Source organism: Mizuhopecten yessoensis, unplaced genomic scaffold (genome assembly GCF_002113885.1).
Source record: "Mizuhopecten yessoensis strain PY_sf001 unplaced genomic scaffold, ASM211388v2 scaffold3819, whole genome shotgun sequence".
Lineage (NCBI taxonomy): Eukaryota > Metazoa > Mollusca > Bivalvia > Pectinida > Pectinidae > Mizuhopecten > Mizuhopecten yessoensis.
The window spans coordinates 763,149-777,077 of record NW_018405235.1 but is presented as its reverse complement, the minus strand read 5'-3'; the positions used below and the strand labels follow the sequence as shown (position 1 = coordinate 777,077).

The window sequence follows — 13,929 nt, the reverse complement described above, 5'->3', positions numbered from 1 at the left end:
TTGTTTAACATTTACAAAATTAACTGTTTTTCGTGTTTTTCGTCACTAGTTTATAAGTAGGTGTTCTTCAGGCTGACTTGATTTACATTCGAACAATGTTTAAATACCGAAAGTTAGCGGGAAGCCTTTCTGTAATCCCTACCCTCCCACACAGACATAAGACAGGTACATGTTTGTCGGTATTAGGACGTTATATTACGTAAACAAGAATTATGTACAGTACGTGTCCCGTAACGTGACGTCACAGTACGTCGTGTACCCTACTTTTAGAAGCTGGTAATGAATCACTGAGAGGGAAAACCACTGAGGCGGTTTGTGTAAATGCCCGGATGTGTGGTACAAGCACACACGTACCACACAAGATAAAAAGCACATGTGATTCACTGTGAAATATACACCGAGTATTACACGGAGTGACAACACTTTCTTATTCAATACACGAGGATATTAGGTTAGGGTTGAAACTAAAGGTAAGTACACATAACATTTAATTGTCGATTGTATGTTTACAATACGTGGTGTACATGTAGTATTGTGTGACATATATAACCCAGTGTTTGGCTTGTCAGCTTCTGTTTATTTGTAGTTATCATGATGGCCAGTTACTTCGAGTATGGTCCTACGTATGGCTGTACTATTCAGCTGTGTACCGACATTATCAGAGATTAGTATACTGTGGGACCACAGGTTGATGACAGTCATTAACCTATATTTATATTAGGGGGTAACATCTGTACTCAGTAAATGTACGATATCGCTACTTTAAACTTATCAGCGTATCACACGAAACAGATACTACTTCTGATGGGTTTTCTTCTCCTAAAACTTGTAAGTAATTTCTGTTTATTTCGTTCTATTTACATAGTTTTGTTTGGAACTTTCTCTGATTTTGACAGCCCGTTTATGTACGCGACAATTTAGACCATTTCATTTATATAATATATTAGAAACGTTAATTGTTGTTTTTTGAGGGGACAGAAGTAACAGCATCAGAGAAACTCTAACAGTTGATGTGTATTTCTGTATTCTCGTGTGTCCTGTTGTTACAGCCAAGCCTGACACATACACATTATATCATTTATATATACATAGAAGTTCAGGTATACATACATTACGTTTACCTTGAACACACACCGGGTAAATTAAAGGTTTCTACCTATAGTGGTTGAGTTCTACACATTCAGGTTGACCAAGCACACGAAACTTAAATCCCTCAGACATATATCTAACAAAGAGGTACTCACCATCTTACCTGTCATTATATGTAACTGCAGATACCTGTATTCAGAATCACGCACGCTTAATTTGAACTATTCAACTTCTCTTTTTTAGACAGAGCGATAATACATGTACATAATACATTGCAGCGATGAAAAACATTCTCCATTTTGTTTACAGGTCATGTAATCTTGGCAACAAAATGATGTACACTGGCGAAGTAATGCATTTTTTCATGTGTTATGTACTAGATATAAAATGCAGTATGTACATGTACATGTAGCTACGCCCTTGTGTCCATGGCATCGTACGCCTTGACCCGATGTAGGGACTACAGGCGACACACATCATTGATTGTACGAACGTATGACATCATATTTAGGTATTGTGAAATAATTGAAGTAGAATACTGATGATGATGTTGAGACATTGTACTAACGCACTGCCCCCTCATTAGTCATATTACAGATATTTCCCGTTAAAACAGCAGAGTTACACTTCAAGTTCAGTGTTAGATACGTGTGGCATTAGTCCATAGTTGCTCTCTTATATACGTGACGAACCTACCAGTGACATTATAGAGAGGAGTATATACGTGACGAACCTACCAGTGAAAATATAGAGAGGAGTATATACGTGACGAACCTACCAGTGACATTATCGAGAGGAGTATATACGTGACGAACCTACCAGTGGCATTATAGAGAGGAGTATATACGTGACGAACCTACAAGTGACATTATAGAGAGGAGTATATACGTGACGAACCGACCAGTGACATTATAGAGAGGAGTATATACGTGACAAACCTACCACTGACATTATAGAGACGAGTATATACGTGACCAACCTACCAGTGACATTATAGAGAGGAGAATATACGTGACGAACCTATCAGTGACATTATAGAGAGGAGTATATACGTGACCAACCTACCAGTGACATTATAGAGAGGAGTATATACGAGACGAACCTACCAGTGACATTATAGAGAGGAGGATATACGTGACGAACCTACCAGTGACATTATAGAGAAGAGAATATACGTGACGAACCTACCAGTGACATTATAGGGAGGAGTATATACGTGACGATCCTACCAGTGACATTATAGAGAGGAGTATATACGAGACGAACCTACCAGTGACATTATAGAGAGGAGGATATACGTGACGAACCTACCAGTGACATTATAGAGAGGAGTATATCCGTGACAAACCTACCAGTGACATTATAGAGACGAGTATATACGTGACCAACCTACCAGTGACATTATAGAGAGGAGAATATACGTGACGAACCTACCAGTGACATTATAGAGACGAGTATATACGTGACGAACCTACCAGTGACATTATAGGGAGGAGTATATACGTGACGATCCTACCAGTGACATTATAGAGAGGAGTATATACGAGACGAACCTACCAGTGACATTATAGAGAGGAGGATATACGTGACGAACCTACCAGTGACATTATAGGGAGGAGTATATACGTGACGATCCTACCAGTGACATTATAGAGAGGAGTATATACGAGACGAACCTACCAGTGACATTATAGAGAGGAGGATATACGTGACGAACCTACCAGTGACATTATAGAGAGGAGTATATACGTGACGAACCTATCAGTGACATTATAGAGAGAAGAATATACGTGACGAACCTACCAGTGGCATTATAGAGAGGAGTATATACGTGACGAACCTACCAGTGACATTATAGAGAGGAGTATATACGTGACAAACCTACCAGTGACATTATAGAGACGAGTATATACGTGACCAACCTACCAGTGACATTATAGAGAGGAGTATATACGTGACGAACCTACCAGTGACATTATAGAGAGGAGTGTGTGTTATGTGTTTAGACTTGTCAAGTACGTCCACGAATTACATTCTTATCAAGGGCCTAAACGTGTGTGTAGCCACTGGTCTGGGATCAAGGGATACACTATAGTATTTATAACAGGGTCGAATAAAGGGGGAGGGGCTGGGGGAATTTACGTTGACAGTAAGGGTAATGTGATAAGCCTTGAAGAAAGGGAGTAGGTGAGAAGCTTCTAAAGAACGGCGAGGGGAACATACCACAGGATATTGATGCGAGACCATCCTAAGAGACCTCGGACTCGGTCGGACAAAACAAAATCTTTTCGGATAATGTTTGAAAGTACCTTCGATAAAATTTAAATTACACGAAAGTAATCTTAGGCCAAATATGATATCTGTAACGTTTTTCGGCTCCCATGCAATAAATCAGAATAATAGGTACAACATACATAGGAAAACGTTTCATTTCGTCGGAAAAAAATCTTATGAATAGACTTCAGTGTCATTATCATAAAGAATCAGCGGCATCGAAGTGACTGTTTGAGATATGCTAAGTAATATGACATAAGCCACGCAAAACTAGGCATGTTCGGAAACTTTAAACACGTACTTTTATTTTCGAGTATAACACAGACTTTTATGACAATGCGTAAAGAAATATCTTCTATACTTTGTTTCATCTATCTTTCAGACTATTTATTAATAATATTTGGTTAGCAGCGTCAAGCCGCACATTCCCGTTATTTATACGTTTAAGTCTGGTTCGTCTTTAAACAAAACCATTTAAGATGCTAGTTAGATAACTCCGTATGTGTGGAACACCGGTCAAAGTGTCCCGTCAGGTAAGATAGCTATCGTGGAATGATAATGGTGAACACTTTCCATATCTGTGGACGTCACTGCCCCAAGGAAACACCTGTAGACATATGTAGACATACGTATGCTTATTTTTATATATAATGTACACAACACCTGATGAGACGGAACGGTGATGTAATCGTTATGTACAGTATATCAGACCAATCCCTATCTCATAGTGTAATCAGCAAATAAATGTAAACAAATACAAAACAAGGTTATTAAAATACTGGGCCCGTATTCATGAAACCGTTCTCATGCTCAAGCATGGGTTTTGTGCTCAAGCCTACTTTCTTGTTTTCAGTAATATATTGATAAACAAATCTTATTTTGTCAATGATTCGCAAAAAATTAGAAAGTCTTCAAGCCAAATACTGTATTCAGTGAACATTCACATTTGCTTTTTAACTGTTTTACATGATTTAAGTGAGTTGCAAGAAAAACTGGTTTGAGCACAGAATCCGAGCTTGAGCACGATAACGGTTTCATGACTACGGGTCTTAGTCTAGCACAACAAGGCACATCAGAAACGGGAATATGAAACAAAGGATAACTAGTATTAACTACTGTGAATATGTGATGTTTTTCTCTCCATACGGAATAGCTATCGTCTATACGAACGTACATTGTAAATCTCTATTTTGTATGTTTCTGTCCCTACCTGTTGTTTTAAATTATGCATATAGTATTTGAATACCACAGAAAGGAAGTACACGTCAACCTAGAGTATACTTCATTTTCAGTAGCCACACAATGGTTTGTAACAAATATAACTCGATATTATAAGCTACTGATGATATCCATACACATTCTTATGTGAAAAAGAAAGCAGATTAACATTCTAATTGATGGTTAACGATTTATTGCTAAAAGTTTAGTAACAATGTAAACCTAAACTTAGGAATGTGAAACGATTGGATTAACCAAAAAAATACAGATAACGCGAAGACTAATTCATTTCAGCTTTAGCATATTTGATAATTGTAAAACGTATGTAATGATATCAAGCGATAATCGCAAATACGTTTTATATTTTCGTAGTGAAGGGATATCAGATACATGTTAGTTTAAGTCGGTGTGGAAAAGTACGTTTAAACTTGAATGATTGTAAGTGGGTCAACCACCTTAACGAAATCATTTTAGTTAAAACTGACAGAGGGATGACACCTTCTAACGGCTGTACGAATACATATAAACACGACCATTAAATATGTATGTCTATTATTGTAGATACATATTTAAGGTCGTGTGATAAAACAACAACTCTGAGCACACCGTGGGTAAATCCCATTACTATTCAGATTATATTCTCACCCAAACACATGTTAGTATAACAATAAACACATACATATATATAAACTTTATTTATTTTACAACAATTATTGAACAAGCTATTTCAACTTGTTAGTGTATTAAACAAGAGGTGACATATGTCCAACAAACCTTAACACAGCGGAATACACATGTACACAATACATGTTAGATGTATCTTTGGTATGTTCTGCCCCTTATTAAAGGCCACTTGCTATAATGGATGTAGAACCACAATGTAGTGTGCACTGTTGTAGAGGATGACACGTATATATACAATGTAGAATTATAATATGGTAAACAATGATAATGGATTATTCTGTACAGACGATATTTGTTTTAGTTATGAATTGTAAGACACTGCTCTAAATAGTGGACACCTGTTATAGTGAGTATCTCTGAATAGTGGACACCTGCTATAGTGTATATCTCTAAATAGTGGACACATGTGATAGTGAGTATCTCTAAATAGTGGACACATATTATAGTGAATATCTCTGGATAGTGGAGACCTGTTATAGTGAGTATCTCTAAATGGTGGACACCTGTTATAGTCAATATCTCTTAATAGTGGACACCTGTTATAGTGAATATCTCTAAATAGTTGATACCTTTTATAGTGAATATCTCTGATTTAGTGGACACCTGTTATAGTTAATATCTCTAAATAGTTGATACCTTTTATAGAGAATATCTCTAAATAGTGGAGACATATTAATGTATTGTGAATATCTCTGATTTAGTGGACACCTGTTATAGTGAATATCTTTGAACAGTGGACACCTGTTTTAGTGAGTATCTCTAAGTAGTGGACACATGTTACATGTAAAGTGAATATCTCTGATTTAGTTGACACCTTTTATAGTGAATATCTCTAAATAGTGAACACATGTTATATTGAGTATCTCTGAATAGTGGACACATGTTATCGTGAATATCTCTTAATAGTGGACACCTGTTATAGTGAATATCTCTAAATAGTTGATACCTTTTATAGTGAATATCTCTGATTTAGTGGACACCTGTTTTAGTGAATATCTCAAAATAGTTGATACCTTTAATAGAGACTATCTCTAGATAGTGGAGACATGTTAATGTATAGCGAATATCTCTGATTTAGTGGACACCTGTTATAGTGAATATCTCAAAATAGTGGACACCTGTTAAAGTGAGTATCTCTAAGTAGTGGAGACATGTTACATGTATAGTGAATATCTCTGATTTAGTTGACAACTGTTATAGTGAATATCTCTAAATAGTGGACACATGTTATATTGAGTATCTCTAAATAGTGGACACTTGTTATAGTGAATATCTCAAAATAGTGGACACCTACTATAGTGAATATCTCTGTGGACACCTGTTATGGTGAATATTTCTGAATAGTGGACACATGTTACAGTGAGTATCTTTGAACAGTGGACACCTGTTATGTTGAATATCTCTAAATAGTAGACACCTGTTATAGTAAATATCTCTAAATAGTAGACACCTGTTATAGTAAATATCTCTAAATAGTTGACACATGTATAGTGAATATTTCTGATTTAGTGGACCCCTGTTATAGTGAATATCTCAAAATAGTGGACACCTACTATAGTGAATATCTCAAAATAGTGGACACCTAAATAGTGGACACCTACTATAGTGAATATCTCTGTGGACACCTGTTATAGAGACACCTGTTATAGTGAATATTTCTAAATAGTAGACACCTGTTATAGTAAATATCTCTGATTTAATGGACACCTGTTATATTGAGTATCTCTAAATAGTGTACACATGTTATATTGAGTATTCTCAAATAGTGGACACTTGTTATAGTGACTACCTCTGATTTAGTGGAGACCTGTTATAGTGAACATCTCTAAATAGTGGTCACATGTTATATTGAGTATCTCTAAATAGTGTACACATGTTATATTGAGTATTCTCAAATAGTGGACACTTGTTATAGTGAATATTTCTGATTTAGTGGACACCGATTTAGTGGACACCTGTTAAAGTAAGTATCTCTAAATAGGGGAGACATGTTACATGCAAAGTGAATATCTCTGATTTAGTTGACACCTGTTATAGTGAACATCTCTAAATAGTGGTCACATGTTATATTGAGTATCTCTAAATAGTGTACACATGTTATATTGAGTATCTCTAAATAGGGGAGACATGTTACATGCAAAGTGAATATCTCTGAATAGTGGAGACATGTTACATGCAAAGTGAATATCTCTGATTTATTGGACACCTGTTATATTGAGTATCTCTAAATAGGGGAGACATGTTACATGTATAGTGAATATCTCAGATTTAGTGGACACCTGCTATAGTGAATATCTCTGGTTTAGTGGACACCTGCTATAGTGAATATCTATAAATAGTGGACACCTACTATAGTGAATATCTATACATAGTTGATACCTTTTATAGAGAAAATCTCTAAATAGTTTACACATGTATAGTGAATATCGGTGATTTAGTGGACACATGTTATCGTGAGTATCTTTGAGCAGTGGACACCTGTTATAGGGAATATCTCTGATTTAGTGGACACATGTTACAGTGAGTATCTTTGAACAGTGGACACCTGTTAAAGTAAGTATCTCTAAATAGGGGAGACATGTTACATGTATAGTGAATATCTCTGATTTAGTGGAGACCTGTTATAGTGAGTATCTATAAATAATGGACACATGTTTTAGTGAGTATCTCTGAATAGTGGACACCTGTTAAAGTGAGTATCTCTAAATAGTGGAGACATGTTAATGTATAGTGAATATCTCTGATTTAGTGGACACCTGTTATAGTGAATATCTCAAAATAGTGGACACCTGTTAAAGTGAGTATCTCTAAATAGTGGAGACATGTTAATGTATAGTGAATATCTCAGATTTAGTGGACACCTGTTATAGTGAATATCTCAAAATAGTGGACACCTGTTAAAGTGAGTATCTCTAAATAGTGGAGACATGTTACATGCAAAGTGAATATATCTGATTTAGTGGACACCTGTTATAGTGAATATCTCTGATTTAGTGGACACCTGTTATAGTGTATATCTCTAAATAGTGGACACCTGTTATAGTGAATATCTCTAAATAGTGGACACCTGTTATAGTGAATAAATCGAAATAGTGGACACCTGTTATAGTGAATATCTCTGAATAGTGGACACCTGTTATAGTGAGTATCTTCAAATAGTGGAGACATGTTATAGTGAATATCTCTAAAAAGTGGACACATGTTGTAGTGAGTATCTCTTAATAGTGGACACCTACTATAGTGAATATCTATAAATAGTTGATACCTTTTATAGAGAAAATCTCTAAATAATGGACACCTGTTATAGTGAATATCTATAAATAGTGGACACCTGTTATGGTGAATATTTCTGAATAGTGGACACATGTTATAGTGAGTATCTCTAAATAGTGGAGACATCTTACATGTATAGTGAATATCTCTGATTTATTGGACACCTGTTATAGGGAATATCTCTGAATAGTGGACCCCTGTTATAGTGAATATCTATTAATAGTGGACACCTGTTATGGTGAATATTTCTGAATAGGGGACACATGTTATAGTGAGTATCTCTGAATAGTGGACACATGTTATCGTGAATATCTCTTAATAGTGGAGACCTGTTATAGTGAGTATCTGCAAATAGTGGAGACAGGTTATAGTGAATATCTCTAAAAAGTGGACACGTGTTGTAGTGAGTATCTCTTAATAGTGGACACCTACTATAGTGAATATCTATAAATAGTTGATACCTTTTATAGTGAATATCTCTGATTTATTGGACACCTGTTATAGGGAATATCTCTGAATAGTGGACACCTGTTATAGTGAATATCTCCAAATAGTTGATACCTTTTATAGTGAATATCTCTGAATAGGGGACACATGTTATAGTGAGTATCTCTGAATAGTGGACACCTGTACCTGTTATAGTGAATATCCATAAATAGTGGACACCTGTTAGAGTGAATATCTATAAATAGTGGATACCTGTTATAGTGAATATCTATAACTAGTGGACACCTGTTATAGTGAATATCCATAAATAGTGGACACCTGTTATGGTGAATATTTCTGAATAGATCTCTGAAAAGTGGACACATGTTATAGTGAGTATCTCTGAAAAGTGGACACCTGTTATAGTGAATATCTCTAAAAAGTGGACTCATGTTGTAGTGAGTATCTCCAAATAGTGGACACCTACTATAGTGAATATCTATAAATAGTTGATACCTTTTATAGAGAAAATCACTAAATAGTGGACACCTGTTGTATAGTGAATATCCCTGAATAGTGGACACATGTTATAGTGAGTATCTCTAAATTGTGAACATCTGCTATAATGAATATCTATAAACAGTTGATACCTGTTTTAGTGAGTATCTTCAAATAGTGGAGACATGTTACATGCATAGTGAATATCTCTGATTTATTGGACACCTGTTATAGGGAATATCTCTGAATAGTGGACACCTGTTATAGTGAGTATCTCTAAATAGTGGACACCTACTATAGTGAATATCTATAAATAGTTGATACCTTTTATAGAGAAAATCTCTAAATAGTGGACACCTGTTATAGTGAATATCTATAAATAGTAGACACCTTTTATAGTGAATATCTCTGAATAGTGGACACATGTTATAGTGAGTATCTCTAAATAGTGGAAACATGTTACATGTATAGTGAATATCCCTGAATAGTGGACACATGTTATAGTGAGTATCTTTAAATAGTGGAGACATGTTACATGCATAGTGAATATCTCTGATTTATTGGACACCTGTTATAGGGAATATCTCTGAATAGTGGACACCTGTTATAGTAAATATCTCTAAATAGTTGATACCTTTTATAGAGAAAATTTCTAAATAGTTGACACATGTATAGTGAATATCTCTGAATAGTGGACACCTATTATGTTGAATATCTCTAAATAATGGACACATGTTATCGTGAATATCTCTTAATAGTGGAGACCTGTTATAGTGAGTATCTATAAATAATGGACACATGTTATAGTGAGTATCTCTGAATAGTGGACACCTGTTATAGTGAGTATCTCTAAATAGTGGACACATGTTACATGTATACTGAATATCTCTGATTTAGTGGACACCTGTTATAGTGAATATCTCTAAATAGTGGACACCTGTTATAGTGAGTATCTCTAAATAGTGGACACCTGTTATAGTGAATATCTATAAATAGGGGACACCTGCTATAGTGAGTATCTCTAAATAGTGGACACTTGTTATAGTGAATATCTCTAAATAGTTGAGACCTGTTATAGTGAGGATCTCAGAATAGTGGACACCTGTTATAGTGAATATCTCTGAATAGTGGACACCTGTTATAGTGAATATATCTTACTAATTGACCCCTATTTAAGTAGACAGTTATGATACAGACTATCGTATCACAACGCGCTAAGATGAAGTATTAAGGCAAAGGTTGTGTTTGTACATGTAAGCAGTAGTAGCACCAGTGAGACATTATATATGATAGTAAGAGGGTTCTAGACACTGTAGATATATATGACTGAGGGTCTGTAGTATGTATGTCGGACACAGGGTACAGCTGCTGTGGGTATACATATAGCTAACTAATTGGTGTGTATATCCATGTTCGAGGCCTGGTGAGATGTTTTATTTCTGAAGTGATATTTACAAGTCACATGTTTTATCTGTTTCTGCTCGCTGGATTGTTATTGAAATAGATCTATTGAGTTGTTCATTGACGTCATATATTTATGATTTATGACACCATTCACCTTGAACATTACAAGACTGTTTGGGTGCCCGCTTTAATGATAGTGCTTTTTACACATTTAACCTTGTTTCTGCATGTGCCTTTTTTTTAAATGTTTCAATTTGCATTCACATATTTTTCTTTCTATGAAATTTCGAAATGACGTCAACATTGAGGCAAATCCAAATAAAAACTTTATGATCATACATGATAGTCCTTGCTTGTATTCCTTGTCTTTCTGTAAACGTCCGACTGGCTAGACGCTTATATTTCATAAAACTTGCTGCCAAGACGCATATATATCTCACGTGCTAGACACTGACGCTTATACTGTACTGTATACAAATTGACTGTTAGACGGGTATATGTAATACAAATTCACTGCCTAGACGCATAATTCTTACACCTGATACACTTTTTCTGTCACAACGCGGATATGAAATTCCAGAATTTCGTAACATGTATTTTAAGAATATATTTTATCTTATCAATCCAGAATTTCGTTACATGTATTTTCAGAATATATTTTATCTTATCAATCCAAAAAATACGCTCTACTGGATTTTTGTTTTGGACTCCAAATTTCCGAAGAGAGTTGTGTAACAAACATGTAGGTATGAATGAACAACATGTCTATCCTAAGTGTATCCCTTCATAACGGTATCACACATGTGCACGCAATATGTTACTGTCTCCAGGCCAGTATCAAGATATCAGAACCGTTAATACACAGCTTCTATCTGTCCCAAGTGTAGCACCAGTATTTTATACATAGGTAACCCACAGTTAACTACGCCCACACTACTCATACATATCGAAAGACACTTAAAACCATCAAACATACGCTGTCATGTAGAGGTCCACTATAAACACGTAACCTTCAAATATGTCATGACAAAATCGAAGGCTGAGAGTACACTATTTGATTGGTTACGGGTATAAATACCTGACCAATTGCTGTTGGCTTATACATATTCTTTGATCATTAAAGATGAACTACACCCACCTATAAAACCTGTGCATTTCACCGTTTCTCTGCAGCATGATTTCTTTGATCTCCCTCAAACTAGTGTATATACGAGCATTGCTATGACATGTCCCATGGCATCAAACCTACTCAAGGGATTACGCTCACCTTCGCTCTCTGCACCCCTGGAATATGTCATAGCATATTTGAAGTAACGAAGATAGCTGTTTGATTGGTCGCAGGTAAAAACAACCTGACCTATCGTTAGGATGATACCAGTCCTTTGAGGATAACAGAGGAACGAGGCCAGACTTCAAGCAAGTGAAATTTACCGTTTGGCGACCGACAGATTCTTTTGATGCACAACAAAGGATCAAACAATTCTTTCCGTCTTATCTACAAGGTGATGCACATTGAGATTTCAAATTCGCTATGGCGTGTTTCAGGGGTTCATAGAGCGAAACGTGAGCAAACCGAACGGCTAGCAGATCTCTAGGGTTCCGAAGATGAGTTGTATATGACTGTTTCTTTACTCTTTACAGTTAACGATTCGTCTGACTGAACGATGCGGAACAGTATCGTAGCTATCGCCATTCTACTTTGTTACAGTAAGTAGTACCTAGAGCCAAAACGGATGTGGAAGATCGTGGAAACTGTTATCGCTGATCGTTTTAAAGCGCCAGTGATCAAATAATTTTCAAACTATTATGTCAAACTCTCAATTCTGTTAATGGTTTTAATTTTATACATAGATTTGTGTAATACGTATTGGATGCGATCCCTCCTTGTGAGGTTTGATTGAATATTTTAAAAGAATACAGTGCGAATATTGTATATCAGTATGTGTGTACTAATTTCTTCCAATTAGGTTTCTGCCCCATTTTGTGTAATTTTGTATGCGTTTTAATTGATATTTAAAGCTATTCATGTGGCGTCTTCGGAGAAAGAATGGATGACATGGACTGAATGGACCGCGTGCTCCACCACGTGCGAGTTCGGACTGCGACAGCGAGTTTCCCGCCTGGAGAATGAGGACGGAAGCATGAGTAACAGCACAAGAACAGACCATGCAAGCTGTTTAAATGATGTCATGTGTCCCGGTAAATATTTAAATATGTAAAAGTGTTGTCTCAAAGTGTAGTGTAACCACGGTCGTAATGGATCAGGTAATGTCCTCATCACCAGTTTGTCTGGTCTAGTCCTGAAGGCATTGACATAATCAGTGCTAAGCAATGTATGGTAATTGCCCTGAACACTTAGATTTTAACAAACAGTTAAGGGTGTTCCACCAACAGTTGCTGAACCAGACCTTATCAATCCTAAAATCTTCAAGGAGCAGAAACTCTATCCTTCTTCAAAACAGCAATCTGCTCCTTTTCATACAAACATTGTCCTTTTCTTTTCATGCCACGACACACATGACTGTACAGTTGGTACCTAGTCGGACGCTCTACCACCGAGCTAAAGGGAAATTCCCTCTAGCTCGAAGCTAGAAGGCGACCGTAGTCCTATGTACAATTAAATTCTGCCACAAATTTATAGAAACAGAAGTAGAAGAGTTGTACTTTTGTTGACAGTGGCGGGTAACTGGACGAGCTGGACTCCCTGGAGTCACTGCTCCATGCCGTGTGGGATGGGCCAGCAGAAGCGGGTCCGCCATTGTGCGAACCCCTCTCCCGCCTACAAGGGGGCGAACTGTGCCGGACCGGACGAGCAAACCCAGGAGTGCAAGAAACAGCGATGTCCACGTACGTAATTGACCATATACAGAATGTAGCGAGGCCTATATTTATGTGTTAGTATGTCGGGTAAGATGAACGTTTCTGACCATATATAGAATGTAGCGAGGGCTATATTTATGTGTTTGTATATCGGGTTAGATGACGTTTCTGACCATATATAGAATGTAGCGAGGGCTATATTTATGTGTTTGTATATCGGGTAAGATGGACGTTTCTGACCAT

At 36.4% G+C, this 13,929-nt stretch overlaps 1 protein-coding gene across 1 annotated transcript in view; it reads left to right on the top strand.

Annotated features, from left to right (window-relative positions):
• The first annotated feature begins 304 nt into the window (after positions 1 to 304).
• The window catches only part of LOC110448087 (A disintegrin and metalloproteinase with thrombospondin motifs 20-like), a 21,313-nt gene continuing 7,688 nt past the window's right edge, over positions 305 to 13,929 (top strand). The window contains exons 1-4 of the mRNA XM_021494138.1: positions 305 to 470; positions 12,508 to 12,573; positions 12,886 to 13,065; positions 13,543 to 13,713. Of these exons, the coding sequence (XP_021349813.1) occupies positions 12,531 to 12,573; positions 12,886 to 13,065; positions 13,543 to 13,713 (394 nt within the window). The 5' untranslated portion in view covers positions 305 to 470; positions 12,508 to 12,530. The remainder of the gene's footprint in view (positions 471 to 12,507; positions 12,574 to 12,885; positions 13,066 to 13,542; positions 13,714 to 13,929) is intronic.